This window comes from Siphateles boraxobius, unplaced genomic scaffold (assembly GCF_051911475.1).
Source record: "Siphateles boraxobius isolate OS27281-9 unplaced genomic scaffold, OSU_SipBor_1 21, whole genome shotgun sequence".
Lineage (NCBI taxonomy): Eukaryota > Metazoa > Chordata > Actinopteri > Cypriniformes > Leuciscidae > Siphateles > Siphateles boraxobius.
Genome location: NW_027508822.1, coordinates 2,363,681 through 2,389,857, shown reverse-complemented (window position 1 = coordinate 2,389,857; position 26,177 = coordinate 2,363,681). Strand labels below are relative to the sequence as shown.

Below are 26,177 nucleotides of genomic sequence, written 5' to 3'. Positions count from 1 at the left end.
CACAGCTATTTCTGACTTCGCTCTACGAGACGAGCCACTCTCCGGTGTTGGTGTGACGGCGATCTGCAGCGAATTCACATTGCCTGCTGATCTGTGCAGTGATCTGCCAGTGAGTGTGTTTTTCCCTGCTCACTTCAACATCGCGGAGTTTTCTCTCCTCTCACAAAAGAGCTTGCACGCGGCACGTCTTTTTAAAGACGGCTCGCCCATGCATTTAAAAAAAAAAAAACGAATGGTTGCGGCAGCTTGGTATTGTACTCTGATGGGCACGAGCGTTGTCTGGTATGTTTGGGCTTGATCTTGCTAGAGCAGCGTTCGTGAATGACTCATGTTCTCTCTGTGGGAACATGACCATCGCGTCATTAAGGTCGAGACTCGGTGAACTCACATGAGTGAGAGTCCCCTCATCCACCACCCGAGCTTCGGCTGGTGGCCAGGGTCACCTGAGGGTGTTGGTCTGGAACAAGGCGCCGACTCCGTGTCCACGCCCCCAGCCCCCCTCCTCAATGGCGGTGCCCGCTAGTGAACAGGTGATTCCCACGGGTCTACCCTCTGGTGGCCCGTGCCTTTCATTTGAAGCTACAGAGGATGATACTATGTTTGTAGCAGCTTCACAAGGTGAGTTTGATTCTCTGGAAATGACGACTCGTCACAGCTGCCACCTTCTGGTGTGCATACGGCTGTGCCTGAGTCCGATCCAGAGATGACGGCCATGCTTTCCTGGGACGATTGGGAATCCCTATTCTTAAGAACTGATTCTCCCGTCTCTTCGATTACAGAGTTGGACCGCAGTGTGCGCCGCCCCTGGGCCTCGCCACTCCTGTCCCCCTCTGTCCCAGAGGGCGAGGATGACAGTGCGTGCCGTCTCCGGGCCTCACCACTCTCGTCCCCCTCTGTCGCCAGACCCCTGGCAGAGCAGACCCCCGTGGAACGCTGGTCCTTCCCTGGTGTCAGCTGTGGCTTCGCGATCAGGTCCCGAGGTGGGCATGGCATCATGGCACACTCCGAGTCCCAGTGACTCCGACGTGCCGTCATACCTTCACCCCGTGGAGGAACCTCAGTTTTCTACAGGCCGGAGTTCCCCTAGAACGAGTTTCCAGGCATGTTGTTGTCTCCACAGATGCCTCTTCCACGGGCTGGGGCGCCATGTGCAACGGACATGCTGCCGCCGGCTCCTGGGCAGGACCCCAGCGCCTTCTGCATGTCAATTGCCTCGAGTTGCTGGCAGTACGCCTTGCCCTGCACCGTTTTCGCACGTTGCTCAAGGGTCAACACGTACTAGTCCGTTCAGACAATACCGCGACTGTAGCGTACATCAACCGTCAGGGTGGTCTACGCTCCCGCTGTATGTCGCAACTCGCACGCCACCTCCTCCTATGGAGTCAGAAGCACCTGAGGTCCCTTCGTGCTATCTACACTCCGAGAGATCGGAACTTTGCAGCCGACGAGCTGTCACGGTTTCGCCCCATCTCCGGCGAATGGCGACTCCATCCCCAGTTGGTCCAGCTGATTTGGGTCAGTTCGGGGATGCACAGGTAGACCTGTTTGCCTCCCACAACTCATCCCATTGCGCCCTGTATTACTCCCTGTCCGAGGGCACGCTCGGCACGGATGCACTGGCGCATAGCTGGCCGCAGGGCCTACGCAAATATGCGTTTTCCCCAGTGAGCCTTCTCGCACGGACCCTGTGCAAGATCAAGGAGGACGAGAAGCAGGTCATTCTGGTTGCGCCGTACTGGCCCACCCGGACCTGGTTCTCCGAACTGATACTCCTCGCGACAGCACCTCCTTGGCCAATTCCTCTGAGGAAGGATCTCCTTTCTCAGAGACGGGGCACCCTCTGGCACCCTCGACCCGATCTTGGAGGCTCCTCGTGTGGCTCCTGGACGGGACGAGGCAGGTTTGAGTAACCTGCCACCAGCGGTGGCGGCTACCATCACTTCCGCTAGTGCATCGTCCACGAGACATGTCTATGCGTTGAAGTGGAACCTCTTCGTCAACTGGTGCTCTTCTCGCCGAGAAGACCCCAGGAGATGCTCGATCAGTGTCGTGCTTTCCTTCCTGCAAGATGGGCTGGAGCGAAGGCTGTCTCCCTCCACCCTGAAGGTGTATGTGGCCGCTATCGCCGCATATCACGAATCAGTTGAAGGTAAGTCTCTGGGGAAGCACGACCTGATCGTCAGGTTCCTGAGAGGAGCGAGGAGGTCCCTTTGAGCCTCTGCAATCAGTTTCTGTCTATGAAGACAGCGCTCCTGGTCGCATTGGCCTCCATCAAGAGGGTAGGGGACCTGCACGCATTCTCCGTTGACGAAGCGTGCCTGGAATTCGGGCCGGCTTACTCTCACGTGATCCTGAGACCCCGGCCTGGATATGTGCCCAAGGTTCCCACCACTCCCTTCCGTCCAGGTGGTGAACCTGCAAGCGCTGCCCCTGGAGGAGGCAGACCCAGCCTTGGCACTGCTCTGTCCAGTACGCGCTCTCCGCGCTTACGCAGACAGGACGCAGTGTTTCAGGACCTCAGACCAGCTCTTGTCTGTTATGGTGGGAGACTGAAGGGAAAGGCTCTCTCAAAGCAGAGGTTGTCTCACTGGATTGTGGACGCCATTGCTTTGGCTAACCAACAGCAAGGCCGACCGTGCCCCCTTGGTGTGACAGCCCACTCCACCCGGAGTGTGGCTTCCTCTTGGGCTCTAGCGCATGGCGCCTCGCTGGCAGACATCTGTAGAGCTGCAGACCCAACACTTTCGACAGATTGTATAATCTCCGAGTGGAGCCTGTGTCCTCTCGTGTACTCGCTTCAGTCAGCTAGTACCGGACCCGCTCAGGTGTCTTCGCTTGCTCGCCATTCCACTCCACGGACTGGATACGTACGATATTTCCTCAGGTGAGCCTTCCTCTCTGAAGCCCTGAGTTCCTCCAGCACTGTTGACGCTGGCGCCAGTGTCTATTGCCTGTGCGTCGGCTAGGTGCCTCCATGTGCATGGTTCCTCCCTGAGTAACCCCCACATGTGTATTTCCACTGTAAGCCTCCTTGAGCATGTGTCTTTCCCTCGGCAAGCCACCTTGCCACTGCTGGAGTTGAAAGTTGCCACCCCACGGGCTGGTCACTCCAGTGTTCCTCCATATGAAGCCCTCCGGCCATATGTGTATTCTTAAGTCCTCCCTACGGGTAGGCATGCTGCGGCATATTTCCTCTGAGATATGCTTCCCAGTGTACCTTGGTATTCTTGTGTTTAGTAGGACTCCTTCGTCCCTGCCAGTATCACGACAGGGGGATCAGACTTTCGCAGGGCACTGGAAGACAGCTGTGAAGGTGGCGTGATTATACGGGGACCCCCATTCTCCGTCATCCGACGTAACTCGGAGTGACTACGAAAGGGAACGTCTCGGTTACGTATGTAACCCTCATTCCCTGAGTAGGGAACGGAGACGTTACATCTCCCTGCCACTTCCGCTGTACCGCTGGGCAGACGCCTGAGTTCAGTCTCGGCTCCTCAGCGAAGACATGATCTGCCTTTGCCGGCGTCTCTCCTTTTATACCCATAATATTTGGAGAATATATTTTGATCTGAATATTTGGAGAACGATCTTTTTAAAAAAAATCTGTTAGCTGGGGAACTACTTCCCGTGACTGTGGTGATGTGGTTTCTCCAGTGTATGGATCTTCATGTGTCGCTTCAGGTGAGTTTTAATAGAGAAACTCTTTCCATGTGTGCGGCTTCTCTCCTCTCATGTTTTTTCAGATTTGCTGACTTATTGAATCTCTTGTCATAGTGTGAACACTTGTAAGGTTTTTCTCCAGTGTGGATCCTCTCATGTGTTTTCAGATTTGAAGCATGACTGAATATCTTGTCGCAGTGTAAACGCTTGTAAGGTTTAACTCCAGTGTGAATTCTCTGGTGCAATTTTAACTTGTTTGCTGTAGTAAAAGTCTTCTCACACTCAAAGCACATGTGCTCTCTCACACCAGTATGAATTTTCTGATGTACTAGTAAATTACACAGCAGTGAAAAACTCTTTCCACACACAGAACATGAATGTGGCTGCTTCTTCGTATGAACTGTCAGGTGTGTCTTCAGGTCTGATGCCCTAAGAAATGTTTTGCTGCATTGATTGTGAACGGCTTCTCTCCGGTGTGGATCCTCATGTGAATTTTAAGGGATGATGATTGTGTGAAACTCTTCCCGCACTGATCACATGTGAACGGCTTTTTTTCTCCAGTGTGGATCCTCATGTGAACATTAAAGTATGATGATTTTTTTAAGCTCTTTCCACACTGATCACACGTGAACGGTCTCTCTCCGGTATGAACCCTCATGTGAAGCTTAAGATATTGTTTGCATGAGAATCCCTTTTCACACTGATCACACATGAATGGTTTCTCTCCAGTGTGGATTCTTATGTGAACATCAAGACTTTTTTTGCTTGTGAAACGCTTTCCACACTGAGTGCAGGTGAAATATTTATTCCCTCTTGTTTTCTTTAAAAATGTCTGTTTAGTCTTTGAGCGACTCAAAGGTTTTTCTCCAGGTTTGACATGATGTACCTCCTCCACTTCACTCAGTTCTTTACTGTCCTCGCTCTCTTCCATCAGGTCTGAAGTAAAAGGAAAAAAGTTCTTTCATTTTGAGTACAGCAAAAATAATTCAAAGAGAGCAATATGAAGTGAAAGGACATAAAAAGAGTTTGGATGTATTAACAAAAAGTACTTTCCATAAATGAGGTACATTTATCTACTAATAATTATTTTTAAAACATCATAGACCCAAATTCCATGTTTCCGTAGCAAGAACTGTTAAATATATTTGATCAATGACACAATTATCTAATGCAATATTAGCATTAAAAAGTATACAATATTGTCATAATGATGATGCCAATGTTTAGATTGATCTTTAATTTATTTTACTTAAAGGGATAGTTCACCCAAAAATGAAAATTCTGTCAGTATTTACTCACCCTCATGTTGTTCAACCCCGTAAGACTTTCATTCATCTTCGGAACACGAATTAAGATATTTGTGATTAAATCTGAGAGCTTGATCACTCCTCCATAGGCTTCTAAGGGATTATTTACCGAATACAATAAGCCTTTCTTTTTCTTTATTCCCTTAAATAGCTTTTATAATCAATTCATTAATTTAAATAAAAATACCCAATTTTAGTTTGGACTAAAGCCCGAATATCCACTGACCTTAGAACCGCCCCTATTTTTTGTATCAAATTAAATGCTGAAACGTTCTCAAAGTGATTCATAGCAGCTCTGGAGATGATGCTCTTGTGTAAAGGCAAAAGGCTCATTCATTTTTACTCACGTAGGCCTATGCCGCCTATCAAAGAGAATGAAAGCCTGTGTCCGCCATATAAAACTATAAAAAAAGTAGGCTAATTGTGAGTTTTTAATTTCACAATTCTGACTTAAAAGTCACAATTACCTTTTCTTTTCTTTTTTGTATTCGGTGGCGGAAACGGGCTTCCATTACAAATGACATAGGCAAGCTACTAAACGTCTTAAACAATATTTATTTAAAACAGTTTAAAGGTGCATTGCGCAACAATTCATGTTAAAAATACCCGTTTTTCTAACCCATACATGCTTAAAGAACTGCCTGATGGGCTGAATGGGCCCTTCTCTGATCACTGCGATTGCCTCTATAATCCTGTACAGTAAAATAAATAAGAGGGATTCGGGACAGAATCACTGACGTCATGCGCGTTCACGCTCACCTGGCTATGTCTGGCAGGTTTGTGTATTCGCCGCCATTCTCCGTATCAGCGAAGACAACTCGAGCGACAAAAGTAGAAGATGGATTCAAAGAGACTGGCTTGTAGTCCATTCCAAACCCCAACGCAAACTCCACGTAAGACAAAGAAAACACACTCTGGTTGCAGTTTCGCTTGTTGCCAGAGGGGGGCATAGTTCCGAAAAAACTCAGAGACTGGCTATGCACCTTTAAATAAACATTGATGTCTGTGTGTGCCTGCATACAACGTTTTTTTGAAAGTTTTTTTAAAGAAGTTTTTTTATTGATTTGATCAAGTGGACTTCTTTGAAAAGACTAAAAAATGGTATCTTCTACAACAGCAGTGCTGCAATAATCCATAAGGTAAACTTAACTCAGAATTTGACTTCTGTATGAGCTTAGAGATCCAGGCCAAATGATTGTGATATAATGATTATGTTAAAACACAACCAACATCTACAGATCACATTTTCTATTTGATCATCTGGCTGTTATAACTCAGATACAGCAGCCAGACAAAATATAAAGTTAGTAATGTGTGGGTCAAGAGCCCAACTAAAACAAACACTCATCTCCCTAATGGTGACCTGAAATTCCGGTTTTCTCCTTCAGTGATTCTGCTTGTTAACATCAGGTGTCTTCAATAATGCTCAATCATCACTCAATTATTCACTTAATTATCTCATTAACTTTAACACTGCTTCAGTGTTCATTTAACACTCAGCTCAGAGTTTCATTGGGTCGCTTAATATGACTTCCATGATGTTGAAGTTACATGAACAAATTATGTTTGTTTCACGAAACCCAGTTATGTGGAACCGGTGGAACCTGTTTACATAAAGTTAAGTAAAGCCAACACATCATTTTTTTGAGTGTGGGAGTGCAGGAGGTGATGGTGAATGTGTGAAGTGCAGATCAGACCGGGTGTGTGGTGTGAATGAGGGCTTTTCAAACCTGCAATAAAATGAGTTTAAATCATCAGCCAGGTGTTGATTGTCCACAGATCGGGGGGATGGTGACTTGTAGTTGGTGATGTTCCTCAGGCCATTCCAGACTGATGATGGGTCGTTGGCTGAAAACAGTTTTTTCAGTTTATCAGAGTAGCTTCTTTTAGCAACTCTGATCTCCTTTGTCAGTCTGTTTCTGGCCTGGTTATACAAGATTTTATCCCCACTTCTGTAGGCATCCTCTTTGGCATGACGAAGGTGTTTGAGTTTCCCAGTAAACCATGGTTTATCATCAGTGAATGATAAGAATGTCCTGGTAGGAATGCATGTATCCTCACAGAAACTTATATACTATGTTACAGTATCTGTGAGCTCATCCAGATCGTTGGTAGCAGCTTCAAAAACATCCCAATCAGTGCAATCAAAGCAGGCCTGTAGATTCTGCTCTGCTTCATTAGTCCATTTTTTGCAGTCCTTATTACAGATTTAGCTGATTTCAGTTTCTGCCTGTAGGTCGGTATGAGATGAACCAAACAGTGATCAGAGAGCCCTAAAGCTGCCCGTGAGACAGAGTGATACGCATTTTTTATTGTGGTGTAACAGTGGTCCAGTATATTACTGTCTCTGGTGGGACATGTAACGTGCTGTCTGTATTTTGGTAGTTCACGGGAAAGATTTGCTTTATTAAAATCCCCAAGAATGATTAAAAGAGAGTCTGGGTACCTTCGTTCCGTTTCAGCTATCTGTTCAGCCAGCTGTTGTAGCGCCGCGCTCACGCACGCGTCTGGAGGGATGTAAACATTCACGAGAATGAAAGAGGAAAACTCCCGAGGCGAGTAGAACGGTTTACAGTTTATGAAATGTGCCTCTAAATTAGAAGAGCACATCTTCTTCAGTGTTGTTACCTCTGAACACCAACTTTCGTTAATGTAGAAACACAATCCACCTCCTCTTGTTTTCCCCATTAGCTCCGCGATGCGATCCGCTCGGAACAGCTGGAAGCCCGACAGATGTATTGCGTTGTCCGGTATGGCTTCACTCAGCCAGGTTTCAGTGAAGCACACACTGTAAAAAAAAATCCTAATTTTACAAAAAATAACTGTGATTTTTTGACGATCTTTTTCTTTCATTTTAAATTGTACTCAAAACACTGTAAAATGCAAATAATATCTGTAAAATAAAAATTCAGCTGTTATTTTAGGCATTGTGACATTAATGACAAATTACAGTAATTCACATTTTTTATACAGAAAATTGATTGTATTTTTCATACAGTATTTTTTCTGTTTTCTTAAATTACATAAAAATGTATGTAAAATTACAAATATAATCTGTAATTTAACAGTAACAAAACAGTTAAATGATAAAATGGTCAAATGACTGTCAGCTCCCCAAAAAACTGTAAAATATCCTAAATTAAATAAACTGAAAAACACTGTTATTTTACAGGTATTTCCTGAATAATCACGATCATATACCTTCATTGTAAAAAAAATCGTAAAAAAATGGTCAAATGAATGGCAGCTACGGCTGCCAAACAAAAACCATAAAATTAAAGTAAAATATGCTAATTTAAATAAACCGAAAAAAACACTGTTGTTTCACAGGTATTTCCTGCATTATTATGATCAAATACCTTCATTGTAAAAATATCGTAAAAAAAGGGTCAAATGACTGGCAGCTAGGGCTGCCAAACAAAAACCATAAAATTAAAGTAAAATATGCTAATTTAAATAAAGTGTAAAAAACTTTAAAATAAATTTGATGTCACCATGATTGGGATCAGTGTCTGCTTTAGTTGTGGTCATGACCCTTGAGATTTAACTTTTGCTTTTCTCTGGCTGCTTTAACTGTGTATTTGATACACGGTTGTCATAGCAATAAATGCTGGAGAAAATATCAGATGATCTCGATTATTAAGTGATGTCATCATATGATGATCTGATTCACTGATATGACAGTCAAATCTCTGAATATGATAGCTTAGATTACAGAGTATGTAGGTGGAATTTAGCTTTATACAAAATCTTAAATTAATGTTATAATTTTTCACATGACCCTTGGAATATTGTGGTATCAGTATTATAACAATCTGCATTTAAAATATATATATATATACTACACAAAAAAGTTTTGTCTTTTTTTAGTTGTATAGAGACATCAAGAATCAACATATGAATCTCAACAATGGTGACAACCATTTTTTTTTCATTGTCACCATTGTTGTGATTCATACGCTGATTCTTGATGTCTGAGCCTCTATGCTCCTGTCCAATATTTTCTGTATAATGACTTCATAAAATCTGAGTATCACAGCACTGGAAAATGTTTTATAGAAACTTTGACATGCAAAAGTAATAACTTATATTTAATGACATAAACAGATATTATACTTCAGATAGTATCAATGGAGCCGGACTCTACATGATGACTCTTCTCACTACAACGTGACCAACATTATCTGTTCGGAGTTTCTCTTAGACTCTTACCATAACAAATATGCATCAGAGACACACAGTTAATGAGCCAGAGAAACATTAAAGTTCAACACTAAAAGTTCAAGAGCCCAACTAAAGCAAACACTGATCTCCATCATGGTGACATCAAACTTTATTATTTTCAATAAAGCTTCAACTTCTAAACCTCTGTTAATTCTCATTAATAATGTTAGTATGAAAGAAATAAAGTCTGGATTGTAATAAGTGAAGATGCTGCGATCCTGAGAGATCTGGTAGTGTTTAATGTTCTATTGGGGTTTAAAGTGTTTCTGTATGGTGTGTTTCGTGTGTCACCATTGTGTTGAAGAGTAGAGTCTGAGCTTCAGTCCAGGATGAGCAAATAAACATGGATGAAATGCTGCATGTTTCTTTATTTAACTGACAGTAACTGTGTAGTTGCTGATGTAGTGACGTATATAGTCAAAGCAAATCATGCATGTAGTTAACTGCGTGTTTTTCAGTAAATAAATCAGAAAATAAATGTGAAGTAACTGTGTTTTAACTGTGTGTTACTGTGTTTTAACTGTGTGTTTCTGTTAAAAAAGATGAATGAATATTTATGTAAAAGTATTTTGCACTTATTTAAATTAAGATATTTTACATTAATTTTATGGTTTTTTTATTGCAGCCGTTGCTGACAGTCATTTGACTGTTTTTTTATGGGATTTTTTTACAATGAAGGTGTTTGATCGTAATAATTCAGGAAATAGTTGTAAAATAACACTGTTTTTCTGTAAAAAATTTAAGGAAAATTTCTGTAAAAGTTTTTTGCATTTCATTTAAATTACGATATTTTACTTTATTTTTACGGTTTTTGTTTGGCAGCCGCAGCTGCCAGTCATTGACCATTTTTTTACGATTTTTTTTTTTTACAGTGCACTGTAAAAAAAAATCCTAATTTTACAGAAAATAACTGTGATTTTTTGATGAGCATTTTCTTTAATTTTAAATTATACTCAAAACACTGTAAAATTACAAATAATATCTGTAAAATAAAAATGCAGCTGTTATTTTAGGTATTGTGACATTAATGACAAATTACAGTAATTCACATTTTTTATACAGAAAATTGATTGTATTTTTTATACAGTATATTTTCTGTTTTCTTAAATTACATAAAAATGTATGTAAAATTACAAATATAATCTGTAATTTAACAGAAACATAACAGTTAAATGATAAAATGGTCAAATGACTGTCAGCTCCCCAAAAAACTGTAAAACATCCTAAATTAAATAAACTGAAAAACACTGTTATTTTACAGGTATTTCCTGAATAATCACGATCATATACCTTCATTGTAAAAAAAAATCGTAAAAAAATGGTCAAATGACTTGCAGCTACGGCTGCCAAACAAAAACCATAAAATTAAAGTAAAATATGCTAATTTAAAGAAACCGAAAAAACACTGTTATTTTACAGGTATTTCCTGCATTATTATGATCAAATACCTTCATTGTAAAAAAAATCCTAAAAAAAAGGGTCAAATGACTGGCAGCTACGGCTGCCAAACAAAAACCATAAAATTAAAGTAAAATATTCTAATTTAAATAAAGTGTAAAAAACTTTAAAATAAATTTGATGTCACCATGATTGGGATCAGTGTCTGCTTTAGTGGGGTTCATGACCCTTGACATTTAACTTATGCTTTACTCTGGCTATTTTAACTGTGTCTTTGATACACGTTTGTCATAAATGCTGGAGAAAATATCTTGATCATTAATTGATGATGTTATAGTCATCATATGATGATCTGATTCACTGATATGACAGTCGAATCTCTGTATATGATGGCTTAGAATTATAGGGTATGTAGGTGGAATTTAGCTTCATACAAAGTCTTTAATTAATGTCATAATTTTTCACATGACCCTTGAATATTGTGGTATCAGTATTACAACAACCTGCATTTGAAAAAAATATATATACTACACAAAAAAAGTTTTGTTGTTTTTTTAGTTGTATAGAGACATCAAGAATCAACATATGAATCTCAACAATGATGACAACCAAAAAAGTTTTTTTTTCATTGTCACTATTGTTGTGTTTCATACGCTGATTCTTGATCTCTGAGTGAGTCTATATTAGGGCTGCACGATTAATCGCACGATATTGTTATGCACATCTAATCAGTAAAGCCGGTTCCTTGATTAGTAGTAAATCACCTTCACCTGCTTTCAGATGGAGCAGTATTTACTACAAAGAGCCGTAGTTAACTGACAAGCTGAGCCAAATCGCGTTAAAATTAGGGCTGCACGATTAATCGCACGATATTGTTATGCGCATCTCGTCAGTAAAGCCGGTTCCTTGATTAGTAGTAAATCGCCTTCACCTGCTTTCAGATGGAGCGGCATTTACTACAAAGAGCCGTAGTTAACTGACAAGCTGAGCCAAATCGCGTTAAAATCGAGGACATAACGCCAACGATATTTAATGCGATATGGCTCAGCTTGTCAGTTAACTACGGCTCTTTGTATTCAGCAAAAACTCAGTGTTAAATTAACACACCTGGGAGTGTATATGAGTCCACACTCAAGAGTGTTAAAGTTAATGAGATATTTAAGTGATTAATTGAGTGATGATTGAGCATTATTGAAGACACCTGAAGCAGAATCACTGAAGGAGAAAACCGGAATTTCAGGTCACCATTATGGAGATGAGTGGTTGCTTTAGTTGGGGTCTTGACCCTTATATAATTAAATTTAGATTTTGTTTGGCTGATGTATCTGAGTTATAACTGCCAAATGAACAAAGAAAAAAAGTGATCTGATGGTGTAGGTTATATTGTGACAGTCATTATTTGAACTTTACGATTTTGATTTATGTTGTTGGTTACAGCATAACTGAGATTCTGCATAAATATTCAGAATTTGAGATATAATATAAAGGAGTTCTTAAAAGTTGTAAAAAAAAAAAAAATCTTTCTTTTAGGCACACACAGATATCAAGATTCAGTCAATGCATCTCAACAATGGTGACGAGCAGAATATTCAATTAGGAAAAGTAAATTACATAGACAATTCAGATCATAATTTATTCATACCGCAATGCACGATGGGAGCCATTAATGAGTTGTGATTGGTGGCAACAAGGATTATTATTGTCACCACGGTTAAGATTCACAGGCTGATTATTGATGTCTGTGTTTCTAAATAAATGCATTTGAAAGTGATTTGATCAGGACAAAATTTATTAAATGTTTTGGATTATAAGAAAAATACAATTATCATATGCTGTATAACCAATAAACTGTTGCTATCGAGTTAAACCAGATCATCTGAATGAGTTTCATTTTTCAGATCACAGCATGATTATGTCAAAACTAAACCAACACTATCAAATCACACTTATCTTTGTTCATTTGACTGTAATAAATCAATAACAGCCGACAAACAAATTTAAACTTGTAATATAAGGATCAAGAGCCCAACTAAAGCAAACACTTATCGCCATAACGGTGGCTTACAATTTTAGATTTTCTCCTTCAGTGATTCTGCTTGTTATCATCAGGTGTCTTCAATAATGCTCAATGATCACTAAATTAATCACTTAATTATCTGATTAACTTTAACACTCTTGAGTGTTAATTTAACACTCATATCTGCATCATATCGTCCATCTGAAAGCAGGTGAAGGCGATTTACTACTAATCAAGGAACCGGCTTTACTGATTAGATGCGCATAACAACATCGTGCGATTAATCGTGCAGCCCTAGTCTGTATGATCCTGTCAAATATTTTCTGTATAATGACATCGTAAAATCTGAGTATCACAGCACTGTAGAATGTTTTATAGAAGCCTTGTCATGCAAAATGAATTATTAATATTTAATGACATAATCAGATATTATACTTCAGATGGTATCAATGGAGCCAGACTCTACATGATGACTATTCTCACTACAACCTGACCAACATTATCTTATCAAAGTTTCTCTTAGAATCTTACCATAACAAATATGCATTGGAAACACACAGTTAATGCAGCCAGAGAAACAATAAAGTTCAACACTAAAAGTTCCAGAACCCAACTAAAGTAAATACTCATCTCCATCATGGTGACATCAAACTTTATTCTTTTCAATAAAGCTTCAACTTCTAAACCTCTGTTAATTCTCATTAATAATGTTAGTATGAAAGAAATAAAGTCTGGATTGTAATAAGTGAAGATGCTGCGATCCTGAGAGATCTGGTAGTGTTTAATGTTCTGTTGGGGTTTAAAGTGTTTCTGTATGGTGTGTTTCGTGTGTCACCATTGTGTTGAAGAGTAGAGCCTGAGCTTCAGTCCAGGATGAGCATGCAAACACTGTTGAAATGCTGCATGTTTCTTTATTTAAGTGACAGTAAATGTGTAGTTGCTGATGTAGTGATGTATATAGTCAAAGCAAATCATGCATGTAATTAACTGCATGTTTTTCAGTAAATAAATGTGAAATAACTGTTTTAACTGAGTGTTTTAACTGTGTGTTTCTGTTAAAAAAGATTAATGAAGATTTCTGTAAAAGTATTTTGCACTTATTTAAATTAGGATATTTTACATTAATTTTATGGTTTTTGTATGGCAGTCGTTGCTGACAGTCATTTGATTGTTTTTTTATGGGCTTTTTTTACAATGAAGGTGTTTGATCGTAATAATTCAGGAAATAGTTGTAAAATAACAGTGTTTTTCTGTAAAAAAAATTAAGGAAAATTTCTGTAAAAGTTTTTTGCATTTCATTTAAATTACGATATTTTACTTTATTTTTACGGTTTTTGTTTGGCAGCCGCAGCTGCCAGTCATTGACCGTTTTTTTACGATTTTTTTTTTTTACAGTGTACCTCACCATGCCAAGCCAGTGGTTCGACCTGTCCTGCCACCAGACATGCTGCTGCATCCTGAAAACAAGCAAGCAACATTACTTGATGTTGCAACTGCCAAAAGTGTATCTGGAAAGCATGAATTCTTGATCAGTCTGATCGGTTGCGGTGCATCAGCAGGAGACCCTCTGATATGGGCAGCTGTGAACACACTTGTCTCATCTGCTGTGGTGCCGATGATGCGTGTTGGCTTCCTCCCTGTCATACCAAAACCCATTACTGAGCGTACCACCGTCAGACATTGCCTCAGCAACTTCCAGAGTGTTCGCAGACAACTGAATCAGGCGTCAATGGCGATTTGGTGTGATGAAAGTGTCTTTGCCTTGGCTCTAGATATTTACCTGCATGAGACAGAACAGTTCAAGGATCTTCTCCTCTGCATGGGCCCTTTCCATTGGACCCGTGTTCTACTCAGATGCCAGGGAAAACTGCTTCGAGGTTCTTGCCTGGATGATGCATTGGTGGAGTGTGAAGTGTTTGGACCTGGTGTGATAGAGTCGGTGTTAAATTGGAGTCATTATGTCCGTGCTCTCACTGGGATGCTGATTGTGGAGGATGTGATCAGGTCGCTCCAGTGGGAGATGTTCTGGCAACACAAGGACAAAGCAGAATATCCAGTGCTAGCACAGGTAGAGGCACTGCACACTACACTGGCTACAAATCAACGTTGCCCAGAGCAGTTTGAAGCCTTGATTGAACAAGTGCAGAAGTTGAACCAGGACTTTCTAGAGTTTGAGAAGGAGTGTGAAGCAAAGTCAGAGCTTTGCCAATTCTTTGGAGTTTGGCTGGAATTGGTGGCCATCATCAAAAATGCTGTAGTCTCCAAAAGAGAAGGAAACTGGAACCTACACGTGGCTACTATAGAGGATTCTATGCCAATCTTTGCAGAATGTGACTGCATAAACTACCTTCATCATGGGTCATGGTATCTTGAACAAATCAAGGTGCTAGAGTTCACTCATCCTGAGCTCTACCGGCGCTTCTCTATAGGCCAGTGGGTTGTGCAGGATCGCCCTGGCTGGTTCTGTGCTGTGGGAGGTGACATGAAGGTCGAGCAGACCATTCAGCGAGTGTCAAAGGGTCCTGGAGGTCACTATGTAGTAGGAGCCACACACAATGCAAATGCTGTAGCAGAGTTTGAGCTCTTGTTCCATGTGCTGCTGGACTTTGTGCTAGAGCGGCAGAATCCATACTCAGTGACAGTCAATGTGCCTGTTCCACTGCACAATCTGCTCACCAAGAAGGCTGTTGACCGAGGTGTCGCTCCTCGCTTGCTCAACTGTCTCCAAAATGGGAAGCATGTCTACTGCTCGTACAGGCAGGAGAGGTTAGTTGAGAAGACCAAGAAAATTAGCGCAATTGTATCAAAGAGAAAACTACCTCAGTTTAATGAACAACCACAGAAGACACCGAAAATCAGTATGAAGGAGCAGAAGTTAGTCTCATCCAAAGACATGGCCGAGGCTCATAGGAGTATGGACATTGCTAAGGAGCGGGGCATGAGTATCCGGCAGATACTTTCTCATGATGTGCTTTCAGCATCTCCCCTGTTTGATGGTGACCTTCCAGCTCATGTCAACAAGTCAAAACTTGTCAGTGAGATTGAGCCTCGACTTGATCTCAACCAATGGAGTCCTGAGTCTACTTATGCCACTCATGTTGTGGTAGACTTCATGTCAAAGATGCGACAGATGCCTCTAGCACAATTTACTAGTTTAGGTGCGGTCATCAATGCCATCATCAGCTCAACATCATCCCTCTGCCAAGAGCCGGAGTTCATCCATCTTGTACTAGATTCCTACATCGAGATGTCCATGAAAGACGGAGAGCGCATGCGGCGTACAGACTCAACAACAGGCATCGACATCATTGGCATGAACAGACACACACCCATCCCTCAGCAACTTGACAAGTTCTGGGCATCTGAGGAGAGCAAGCGGAATCTCCAACTGTTAGCTCGGGATATGGTATGCAATCGAGCCAGTGCCAATTCAACTGTCATTGTCAGCTCTAGTGTCATTGATGATGAGGTGCTACCAGCAAAGGCAGCTGCTGGCGAAGAGATCCCAGACCTCTTGAACTGGATTGAGGAGGCTGATGCAAGGTTGCTGGTGCATGTTGAGTGGGCTGTTCGTGTGAAGCAGTGCAAGAGAGTTGTCATAGTCTCCAATGACACAGACACCTTTGCATTGCTTCTCCACTACAGCCCACACTTCCAAGAACTCGGGATGAAAGAGATCTGGCAGCAGTATGGCACTGGTGAGAGGCGGCGAATGCTTCCACTCCATCAAGCAGTTTCTCGTCTTGGAGCGTCACTGAGAAAGACAGTGATTAAAGCACATATCCTGACTGGAGATGACTGTATGAACAAGGTAGGGACTAAACATGCTGCTATGGCTTCTGACCCAGTCCGATACTTAGCCAACTTTGGAGAGGCAGACACCCTGACAGAGTAAGATGCAGCATTGGCTGAGAAGAACTTGGTGTGTGTCTGGGCTGGGGCCAGGTCAAATACAACAGCTAAGACATTTGATGACTTAAGGGTAGAAATCTACACCAGTGGAAGTTCTGGAATTGACGCTCTCCCTCCCACAAGTAGTGGGATCAGAGGCCCCATTCAACGAGGGGCTTTTCTGGTTCATACGGCATGCCACTTGCTTGCAACAGCCAAGGACGCCAAAGCAAGACTAGAGCCAACGGAACATGGATGGAAAGAGCACTTTGGCACACTCCTGCCATCAAAATGTCTGAAGCCCTTACCACCAAGTCTGCTCACAGTATGTAAGTGTGCAGGCAAGTGTCACAATTGCCGATGTGGCTGTCGTGCTGCTGGAGTTTCATGCACCATATTCTGCCATGGAAAAATGGAAAAATTATCCTGTAAAAACCCATCCCACTAACATGCATGCACACATACAGTACACTTTGAGAGAAATCAGACTATATGGTGCACTTTTAGTTAATTTGGTATGATGTAATTTTATCACTTATTGATACATAGTTTTATTTGCACCCAATTGCAAATATTTTTATATCATTGTACTAACACCCAATTAAAATAAAAGTTCAAACAGATGTTTATAATTGTTACATTTCTTCTCTTCATGTCTTGTTATAATTAAAAAAAATCATTGTGGAAAAAAATACAATAAAAAGTGACTATTAAAAAAAGAAATCTTAATCGAGTTATTGAAGAATGATGTTGACATTGACATTTCAATGACAAGATGATCCTTAATATTAAAAACAATATTAGCAATGAATGTTAAATGTCACATTTAGTAGAATTAGACTTATTGTTTTTTTTTTATTCCTAATAATGGCCAAGTTATGGATAAGAAGTAGGAAGATGACCTTGACCATGACCTTTTAAGGTAAAAAGTCAGCCAATATGGCAATAACAATATCAGAAATTAATCCCACATACCATAATAAGTCTAAATAGAGGTATTACATGTGTATATACATTCAGAAACAAAGAAGTTGGATTTTCATCATCAACTGATGGCGGACATATTTGATTTGCCCATTACGTAATTCGTGGCACTATGGCGGATGAGCACCTCTGTGATTTTTCATGTCTAGGGACCCACTTACTCAGTTCAAGTGAGAAATTCCCCCAACACCAAATTGCGAACGGGTCTACAGGCTAGATACTGGATTACAGATGAGATTGCAAAGAAAACGTTGAATTTAAACAAGAATGAATTTATGAAAGTTCCATTTGGAAAAGATGAGGCCACAGCATTAATTAAAAAGGTATTGAGGGATTTGTGGCAGAAGAAGTGGGACTCAGATAACAAAGGAAGACACTATTATAAAATACAAAAATCAATCACGGTGAAAACATATAAAGGAAAGTGTAGAAAAGAGGAAGTGGAAGAGCAAGACTAAGACTTGGACACACTGGATTAAAGTCAACTTTGTATTTAATGGCAAAATGCATTTCTGATAAATGTGACAGTTGTAATGTACCAGAAAATGTTGAGCATGTTATTTTGTGGTGTAATAAATATAGTGCTGAGAGGATCATTTTACGTGACAAAATGTACAGATTAGAATGTGGATGGAATTTGGAAGGGATTTTAGGAAAGAATGAGAAGATGAGGTATTGTTGGGAGGCTCTCTTTCTTTTTCTAAGAAATACAGGATTAGATAACATTATATAGGTTAGGTATAGTTATTTTGAGTTAGTTTCTTTTGCATATTTGATAATCCCTGTGAGTGATGACATCATTGATATCAAGAATTAACTTTTGTACAAGTGAACATGTAATTCCTGAAAATCAAAAATAGACATTGGTGGATAAAAATTTAACTAAGGGGCCCTACTAGTAAAAATGATCAAGAATTCACATTGCAAATAGTAAAAAAAAAAAAATATTGATATCAAAAATGCATAAACTGAATGAATAAAAGCTAAAATGGCTTGCCATAGAATGTTAAAGTTTTTTTTTAAATTATGCTCCACATATATTTCTGCTTAAAAAATGTGCGTTTCATTTCGTGCACGCGCATATGAACGCATGATAACACACGCAACGCGGTTATCTTTTCCGAGCTGCAGTAAACAAACACCGTTGCACTTTGTTGTTTATCAAAAACAAACGTAATAAATAATTGTATTTTACTCTCACTTTTGTCTGGCACAAAGTGATGCAAGAGATGCACTGCCTGCCTGCCCAGCTAGGTTAGCAAGACTGGAAAAAAAACACAATAGAAATGCACATAAACTTAACTTTACTTTGCTGACATCAAACTTGGAGAGGAGAGAACACAAGTTTACCTGATTCTTTTTCCCACAATTCAATGTCATGTTTTTTCCTGGATGTCATGGATGTTGTAAACATGAATTGATGCGCTATGACACGAGGGGAAGGCGGGGCCTTGAGTAATTTGCGGGGCCCTACGCATCTTGCGTAGTGAGCGTATAGGGCTGATCGGCTCTGCCGATAAGAATACCGTTAAAGGGTTAGCTCACCCAAAAATGAAAATTAAGTCATTAATTACTCACCCCCATGCTGTACCAACCCCGTAAGACCTTCGTTCATCTTCGGAACACAATTGAAGATATTTTTGATTAAATCTGAGAGGTGGATCACTGCTACATAGGCTGCCTAAGGGAATGAAACTTGACGGCCCAGAAAGTCATTAAAGAACATGTTTAAATATTCCATGTGCCTACAGTGGCTCAACTATAAGTTTATCAAACGACGAGACTACTTTTTTTCCGAAAAAAATAAACATAAATAACGACTTTATTCGACTATTCCTTTTCTTCCGTGTGGGCCTGAGACGAGAGTTCAAGAGATTTCCACAACGCATGCCTCTAATCAAAAATATCTTCATTTGTGTTCCGAAGATGAACGAAGGTCTTACGGGGTTGGTACAGCATGGGGGTGAGTAATTAATGACTTAATTTTCATTTTTGGGTGAACTAACCCTTTAAAGTACCGGATCGATAAGCAGTATCGGTAAGAGTAGTAATACCGTTAAAACCCTAACGATACCTATCCCTATGTCTCGCATAGCAAAAGTGTGACTTTCAATGGACTATTTTAAACAAACAACTTGCTAATCATGACTTACTCGTGTAGTTCAAAGTGTTCATGAAATGCTAATTATTTATTGAATTCCAATCTCTAATGCTGGTTTCACTAGTGCCACCAAATGCTCTCCAGTGTGTATATCTGCATCAGACCTGGGCATCTGACAAAGTTTATAGCGTACTGGTCAGCACATTTCTTTGAAGTGCAAAGAAAACAGAAATATTCTCTGAAGTAAAAAGCATGGCTTCATAATTTGTGAATATTATTATTATTATTATTATTATTATTAGTGAAAAACTGTGTTTTCAGACAGTGCACAATATTTCAGCCATGCGTAAATGTCTCTGTTTCTACTCAAAATCAGTTTGAGCAAAATAATTGTCTAGTGTCAAAAGACTACAATTCACCTGCACTTCAGGCTTTTCCTGGGTGAAATTAATATAAAATGGCAGAATCAAGAAAGTTCAATATAAAAATGCTTAATTTAATATTTAATTAAATTGCATGTATTAAAGTCTTTTCATTCTAGACCTTGAAACTGTAGGTAGCATCAGTATGATGAGGAATCAAGAATGAACACCAATATCAGCTTCACATAAACTCACAAGTGCACAGTTTAACACAGTTTGCCCTGGATGCTGTACAGATGGATTTATCTACTGGAATGCCTCGGGCTCAGTGCTTAGACCACTTATCTTCTCCATCTACAAGTCATCACTATCCCTGGTTTGTATCCTATTAATATATTATATTGTATTTTTAATTTTAGTTAAATCCTTGTCCTGAGAGCGAGCGAGTCTCTGTTCAACTTTACAGAATGAGAAAAGCACCTCAAGCATTGGCTACATTTCAAATTCGACATGCAGGTCCCGAGATCACTACCGCACAGACTGGGGTCCCGAGATCACTACCGCGCAGACTGGGGTCCCGAGATCACTACTGCACAGACTGGGGTCCCGAGGTCACTACTGCGCAGACTGGGGTCCCGAGATCACTATTGCACAGACTGGGGTCCCGAGATCACTATTGCACAGACTGGGGTCCCGAGATCACTACTGCACAGACTCGGGGGTCCCGAGATCACTACTGCGCAGACTCGGGGGTCCCGAGATCACTACTGCGCAGACTGGGGTCCCTAGATCACTACTGCGCAGACTCTGGTCCCGAGATCACTACTGCACAGACTGGGGTCCCGAGATCACTACTGCACAGACTGGGGTCCCGAGATCACTACTGCGCAGACTGGGGTCCCGAGATCACTACTGCGCAGACTGGGGTCCCGAGATCACTACTGCGCAGACTGAGGTCCCTAGATCACTACTGCGCAGACTCTGGTCCCGAGATCACTACTGCACAGACTGGGGTCCCGAGATCACTACTGCACAGACTGGGGTCCCGAGATCACTACTGCACAGACTGGGGTCCCGAGATCACTACTGCACAGACTGGGGTAACGAGATCAGTACTGCACAGACTGGGGTCCCGAGATCACTACTGCGCAGACTGGGGTCCCGAGATCGCTACTGCACAGACTGGGGTCCCGAGATCACTACTGCACAGACTGGGGTCCCGAGATCACTACTGCGCAGACTGGGGTCCCGAGATCGCTACTGCACAGACTGGGGTCCCGAGATCACTACTGCGCAGACTGGGGTCCCTAGATCACTACTGCGCAGACTCTGGTCCCGAGATCACTACTGCGCAGACTGGGGTCCCGAGATCACTACTGCACAGACTGGGGTCCCGAGATCACTACTGCACAGACTGGGGTCCCGAGATCACTACTGCACAGACTGGGGTCCCGAGATCACTACTGCGCAGACTGGGGTCCCTAGATCACTACTGCACAGACTGGGGTCCCGAGATCACTACTGCACAGACTGGGGTCCCGAGATCACTACTGCGCAGACTGGGGTCCCGAGATCACTACTGCGCAGACTGGGGTCCCGAGATCACAACTGCGCAGACTGCGGTCCCGAGTTCACTACTGCACAGACTGGGGTCCCGAGATTACTACTACACAGACTGGGGTCCCGAGATCACTACTGCACAGACTGGGGTCCCGAGATCACTACTGCACAGACTGGGGTCCCGAGATCACTACTGCGCAGACTGGGGTCCCGAGATAACTACTGGGGTCCCGAGATCACTACTGCGCAGACTGGGGTCCCGAGATAACTACTGGGGTCCCGAGATCACTCCTGCACAGACACCTAGCGTGAATGTCTCTGTTTCTATTCAAAATCAGCTTGAACATAACTTTTAGGAGTTATGTTGAACACAGGAGAGGACACTGGCTCCATTAACACACACACACACACACACACACACACACACACACACACACACACACACACACACACACACACACACACACACACACACACACACACACACACACACACACACACACACACACACACACACACACACACACACACACACTCTGATCCACTATCTTGGTGGGGACTCTCTATAGACGTAATGGTTTTTATACTGTACAGACTGTATATTCCGTCTCCTTACAGTAAATTTTGTATGATTTATAAGCTTGTGTACCTCAATTTAGGTCCCCACAGTGACACGAGTCCCCTTGAGTCAGTGTGCATTCAGGTTTAAGACCCCACCAGGATAGAAAACCATGCACACACTCTCACACATGGCATAGATACTTCATTATTTAATCACTCTGGCTTCACAGCAGGTTGTGTTGGTTGTAGTCAGATGAATTGAGCTGTTTTTTTTTTATGTACCACTGGTGATTCTGCTACATTTACAGCTGAAAAAAGTAAACTAGTTATGTTTAACAAGATTTCATCTTTACAGTGTTTTACAGTCGCTAGGACACATTTCTCAATACATAGGTCACTTTTTCAAAACTCTTCACACAGTGAGCACAACAGAAGTGTATGTGGGCTAAACTGTGGATCATTTATCATTGCTTTGGCACAAAATGCATTCAATGACTACATCTTTCAAATTACATTACAGTTTTTTACAGTCGCTAGGACACATTTCTCAATACTTAGGTCACTTTTTCAAAACTCTTCACACAGTGAGCACAACAGAAGTATATGTGGGCTAAACTGTGGATCATTTATCATTGCTTTGGCACAAAATGCATTCAATGACTACATCTTTCAAATTACATTAATTGTTTTCTCCCTTCGACACAACAACCACCAAAACTCTGTGTACTTACAGGCCAATTTGCTTACATACTGTTTTCAAAACTGTTAAACTTATGTTCAAAAGAATAACATAATACAAAACTGAATATGACAGCAATTTGCTACATTTCTACAGTAATATTGTAATGAAATATATTTCGAATCTAAAAATGAAATGCTATAAAAACAATTGGACAATTGGACCAACCACATTTATTCCTATTGTATCTGTATCGGTGAATGGTGTGTACAAATTCTTGTATTTTGTAATTAGTCTGTGCAAAAAACAAACAAAAAAAGACATAAAATATATTGAAGCATACTGCATCATGTCTGATTCATTCCAGTAAAATATATTGCAGTGAATTCTAAACAGTAGAGAGGTGTGCTTGTTTTACAGAAGAAAACATTGTATAATGCTACCTGTTGTTAGTGTTTTTTAGGTCATTGTTTTGTGGGTGACAAAGTGTGTTTGTTGTCTGTCAACCTTTGCAAGTGTTCTGGAAGAATATGTTGATTTGAGACATGTATGAAGTGATGTGGTAGTTTTATTGCATTTTGAAAGTGAAATGAACTGCTGTGCCGAGCTGAAAGTTGGTTTGGAGAACTGTGTGAAGAGTTTTGAAAAAGTGACCTAAGTATTGAGAAATGTGTCCTAGCGACTGTAAAAAACTGTAATTTAACACTGGGGATTTTGCTGTGTAGTTTTTCTTCAGAGTCAAACTGTATGTACTTCATGCAGTAATTTTTATTTGTCTACAGATTTTATTTTTTTCATTGATTTCATTGTTGGTTGATTACTGTAACTGATTATGGTAAGAAATACTGTAAATAAATACTTGAAATATGAGTCTGCAGAAATCAGTGTTGTGCAGTGCTTGGTAAGTTTATAGTAGGCCTATTTGTGTACATTCTCCCTATATCTCAAACTAATCATGAAGAATGTTGTTTGTTTGTCACAATTTTTTTTTCATCTAAATGATCCCTTACATAACAATGTCTGGCCAAAAATCTAGCACATGCTATTTCCTAAAAATAGTTTTTTTACAAATGTGTTTTTTATTTATCACAGCAGTGTGAAACTGGTTGCAATAGTGTCTGATCATTGAGGACTGTGTTGGTTAAATGAAAACTAATAGCATTTTCACAAATATGTGTATATCTTTTGACTGAAGTGTGTATGTTTTGACAGAAGTGTGTCATTTTGCAAACAATCTATGAATTATGCCAATTGAGTGTGGTGTTTGGATAATTGTGATTACATTTGAAAAAAAGAACCCGGTTTTCAAAATTGCGTGTAAACAATTGAAAAAAACTGTAAACTTATGTTCAAAAGAATAACATAATACAAAACTGAATATGACAGCAATTTGCTACATTTCTACAGTAATATTGTAATGAAATATATTTCGAATCTAAAAATGAAATGCTATAAAAACAATTGGACAATTGGACCAACCACATTTATTCCTATTGTATCTGTATCGGTGAATGGTGTGTACAAATTCTTGTATTTTGTAATTAGTCTGTGCAAAAAACAAACAAAAAAAGACATAAAATATATTGAAGCATACTGCATCATGTCTGATTCATTCCAGTAAAATATATTGCAGTGAATTCTACACAGTAGAGAGGTGTGCTTGTTTTACAGAAGAACACATTGTATAATACTACCTGTTGTTAGTGTTTTTTAGGTCATTGTTTTTTGGGTGACAAAGTGTGTTTGTTGTCTGTCAACCTTTGCTAGTGTGATGGAAGAATATGTTGATTTGAGACATGTATGAAGTGATATGTTAGTTTTAGTGCATTTTGAAAGGGAAATTAACTGCTGTGCCGAGCTGAAAGTTGGTTTGGAGAACTGTGTGAAGAGTTTTGAAAAAGTGACCTAAGTATTGAGAAATGTGTCCTAGCGACTGTAAAAAACTGTAATATGAATTAGTTTGTCTGAATTTTTCATATTTTTTTATTTTTTATTTGTATTATTAAGATGTCTGCACAAGAGTTAACTGTATCTGGGCAAACATTAAACTTTGCTGAAATTAAGCGTCTCTCTTTGGTCTACACACACTGGAAGTGTTCTGTTTGCTCTGCTAAACTATTCTTACTAAAACTGAAACTAAATAAAATAAAAACTAAATAGAAATGTGTTTGCAAAATAAAAGCTAAACTTAGACTAACAAAACCATTAATGAAACTAACTAAAACTGAAACTAAAAACGAAACTAACTAAAACTAAACTGAAATTTAAAGCAAAATTGAAAACGATATTAAAATAAAAACTAATTTAAAAAAGCAAAACTATAATAACCTCGGTGACAAAGACGTTGAAAAGACGTCTTTTGGACATCATTGTGTTTAGTGGGATGGTTGGGTTGCAGAAATGAAGAAAAATGGATGTAACACAGCAGTTTTGTATTTATTTAACAAAGAAACTCAGAGCCAAAAAACAAGAAAAGAACAACCAAGCACAACGCAACACAGACAACTGAACTGAACCAAACACAGAGCTTAAAGTCCAGGTCAACTGGAGGTTGTCCGCTCTCAAATGCCATTCGGTTTGATGGCTTGGGTGGAATATATCCTTAACCACTACCCTCTAGCCATCAGTTTGCTATGAGAGATGGAGAGGAGGTGCACTAAAATAAAACCCAGTCCTCTATTCAATACCTTCCGCTTCACAGAGACATTAAATAGACCTAATCTTTATTCACATTATCAAAATTATCATCAGGTGAAACAGATGATACAATGAACAATAAATGACTTAGGGGGCTTTAATTCACACTAGCAGTTGCATTAAAAATCGCTAATGTGAAAGCTGTCATGTGAACCCGAGAGCGCACTAGGGTACCAAACCTAAGACAACCTGAAGGAGAACATGTGAATATGAAGGTGAATATGAAAGCAACACAGACTTGGGTGCGCACTGCACATGCGTTTTAGCCGATTACGATGTATGGACTTCAGTAAAACACATATAAGAGATGACAATGTTTCTGATTTACCTTAGATTTGAGCGAGAGTGAACCTGCAGCGCATTTAATCAATCAGTCAATCAGAGTGCAATCAGAGCGGCAAATGAATGTAAATCTTCTGTCTCCTCAAAAGAGTCTGTTTGCAAGTAGCGGAAAGCCATCTTCATGCAATGCACATAGAGTAAACCCCAAAATAGTTTACTCTGCTGTGCATAAAATTGATTAAAAAAACCACAATATATTGACCTGCGTCAAGAGTCCCGACCCTCGGATTGCGAGCTATGGATGGGGCCTACGCCAAAGAACTTTATATCATAATATTGCTTGCTGGGCTGTCAATAAATGTATAATTGTTACAGTATTTATTCTCCCGAGTCTTTCTGGTAGAACTGAGGGTGGGAGAAGCCAGGGTGGGAACGTAGGCAGGATGACCAGGAT

General features: G+C 40.4%; 2 protein-coding genes and 1 long non-coding RNA gene across 3 annotated transcripts in view; 2 read left to right on the top strand and 1 right to left on the bottom strand.

Annotated features, from left to right (window-relative positions):
* LOC143746128 (uncharacterized) overlaps positions 1–26,177 on the bottom strand; it is a 188,177-nt gene that overhangs the window by 32,851 nt on the left and 129,149 nt on the right. Inside the window, exons 2-3 of the mRNA XM_077237899.1 lie at positions 4,178–4,596; positions 3,702–4,097 (exon numbers count right to left, since the gene is read on the bottom strand). Coding sequence (XP_077094014.1) covers positions 3,702–4,097; positions 4,178–4,596 — 815 coding nt within the window. The remainder of the gene's footprint in view (positions 1–3,701; positions 4,098–4,177; positions 4,597–26,177) is intronic.
* LOC143746073 (uncharacterized) overlaps positions 1–26,177 on the top strand; it is a 326,821-nt gene that overhangs the window by 206,316 nt on the left and 94,328 nt on the right. The window lies entirely within an intron of this gene.
* LOC143746129 (uncharacterized) overlaps positions 1–26,177 on the top strand; it is a 78,357-nt gene that overhangs the window by 7,184 nt on the left and 44,996 nt on the right. The gene's annotated exons all lie outside the window — the stretch shown is intronic.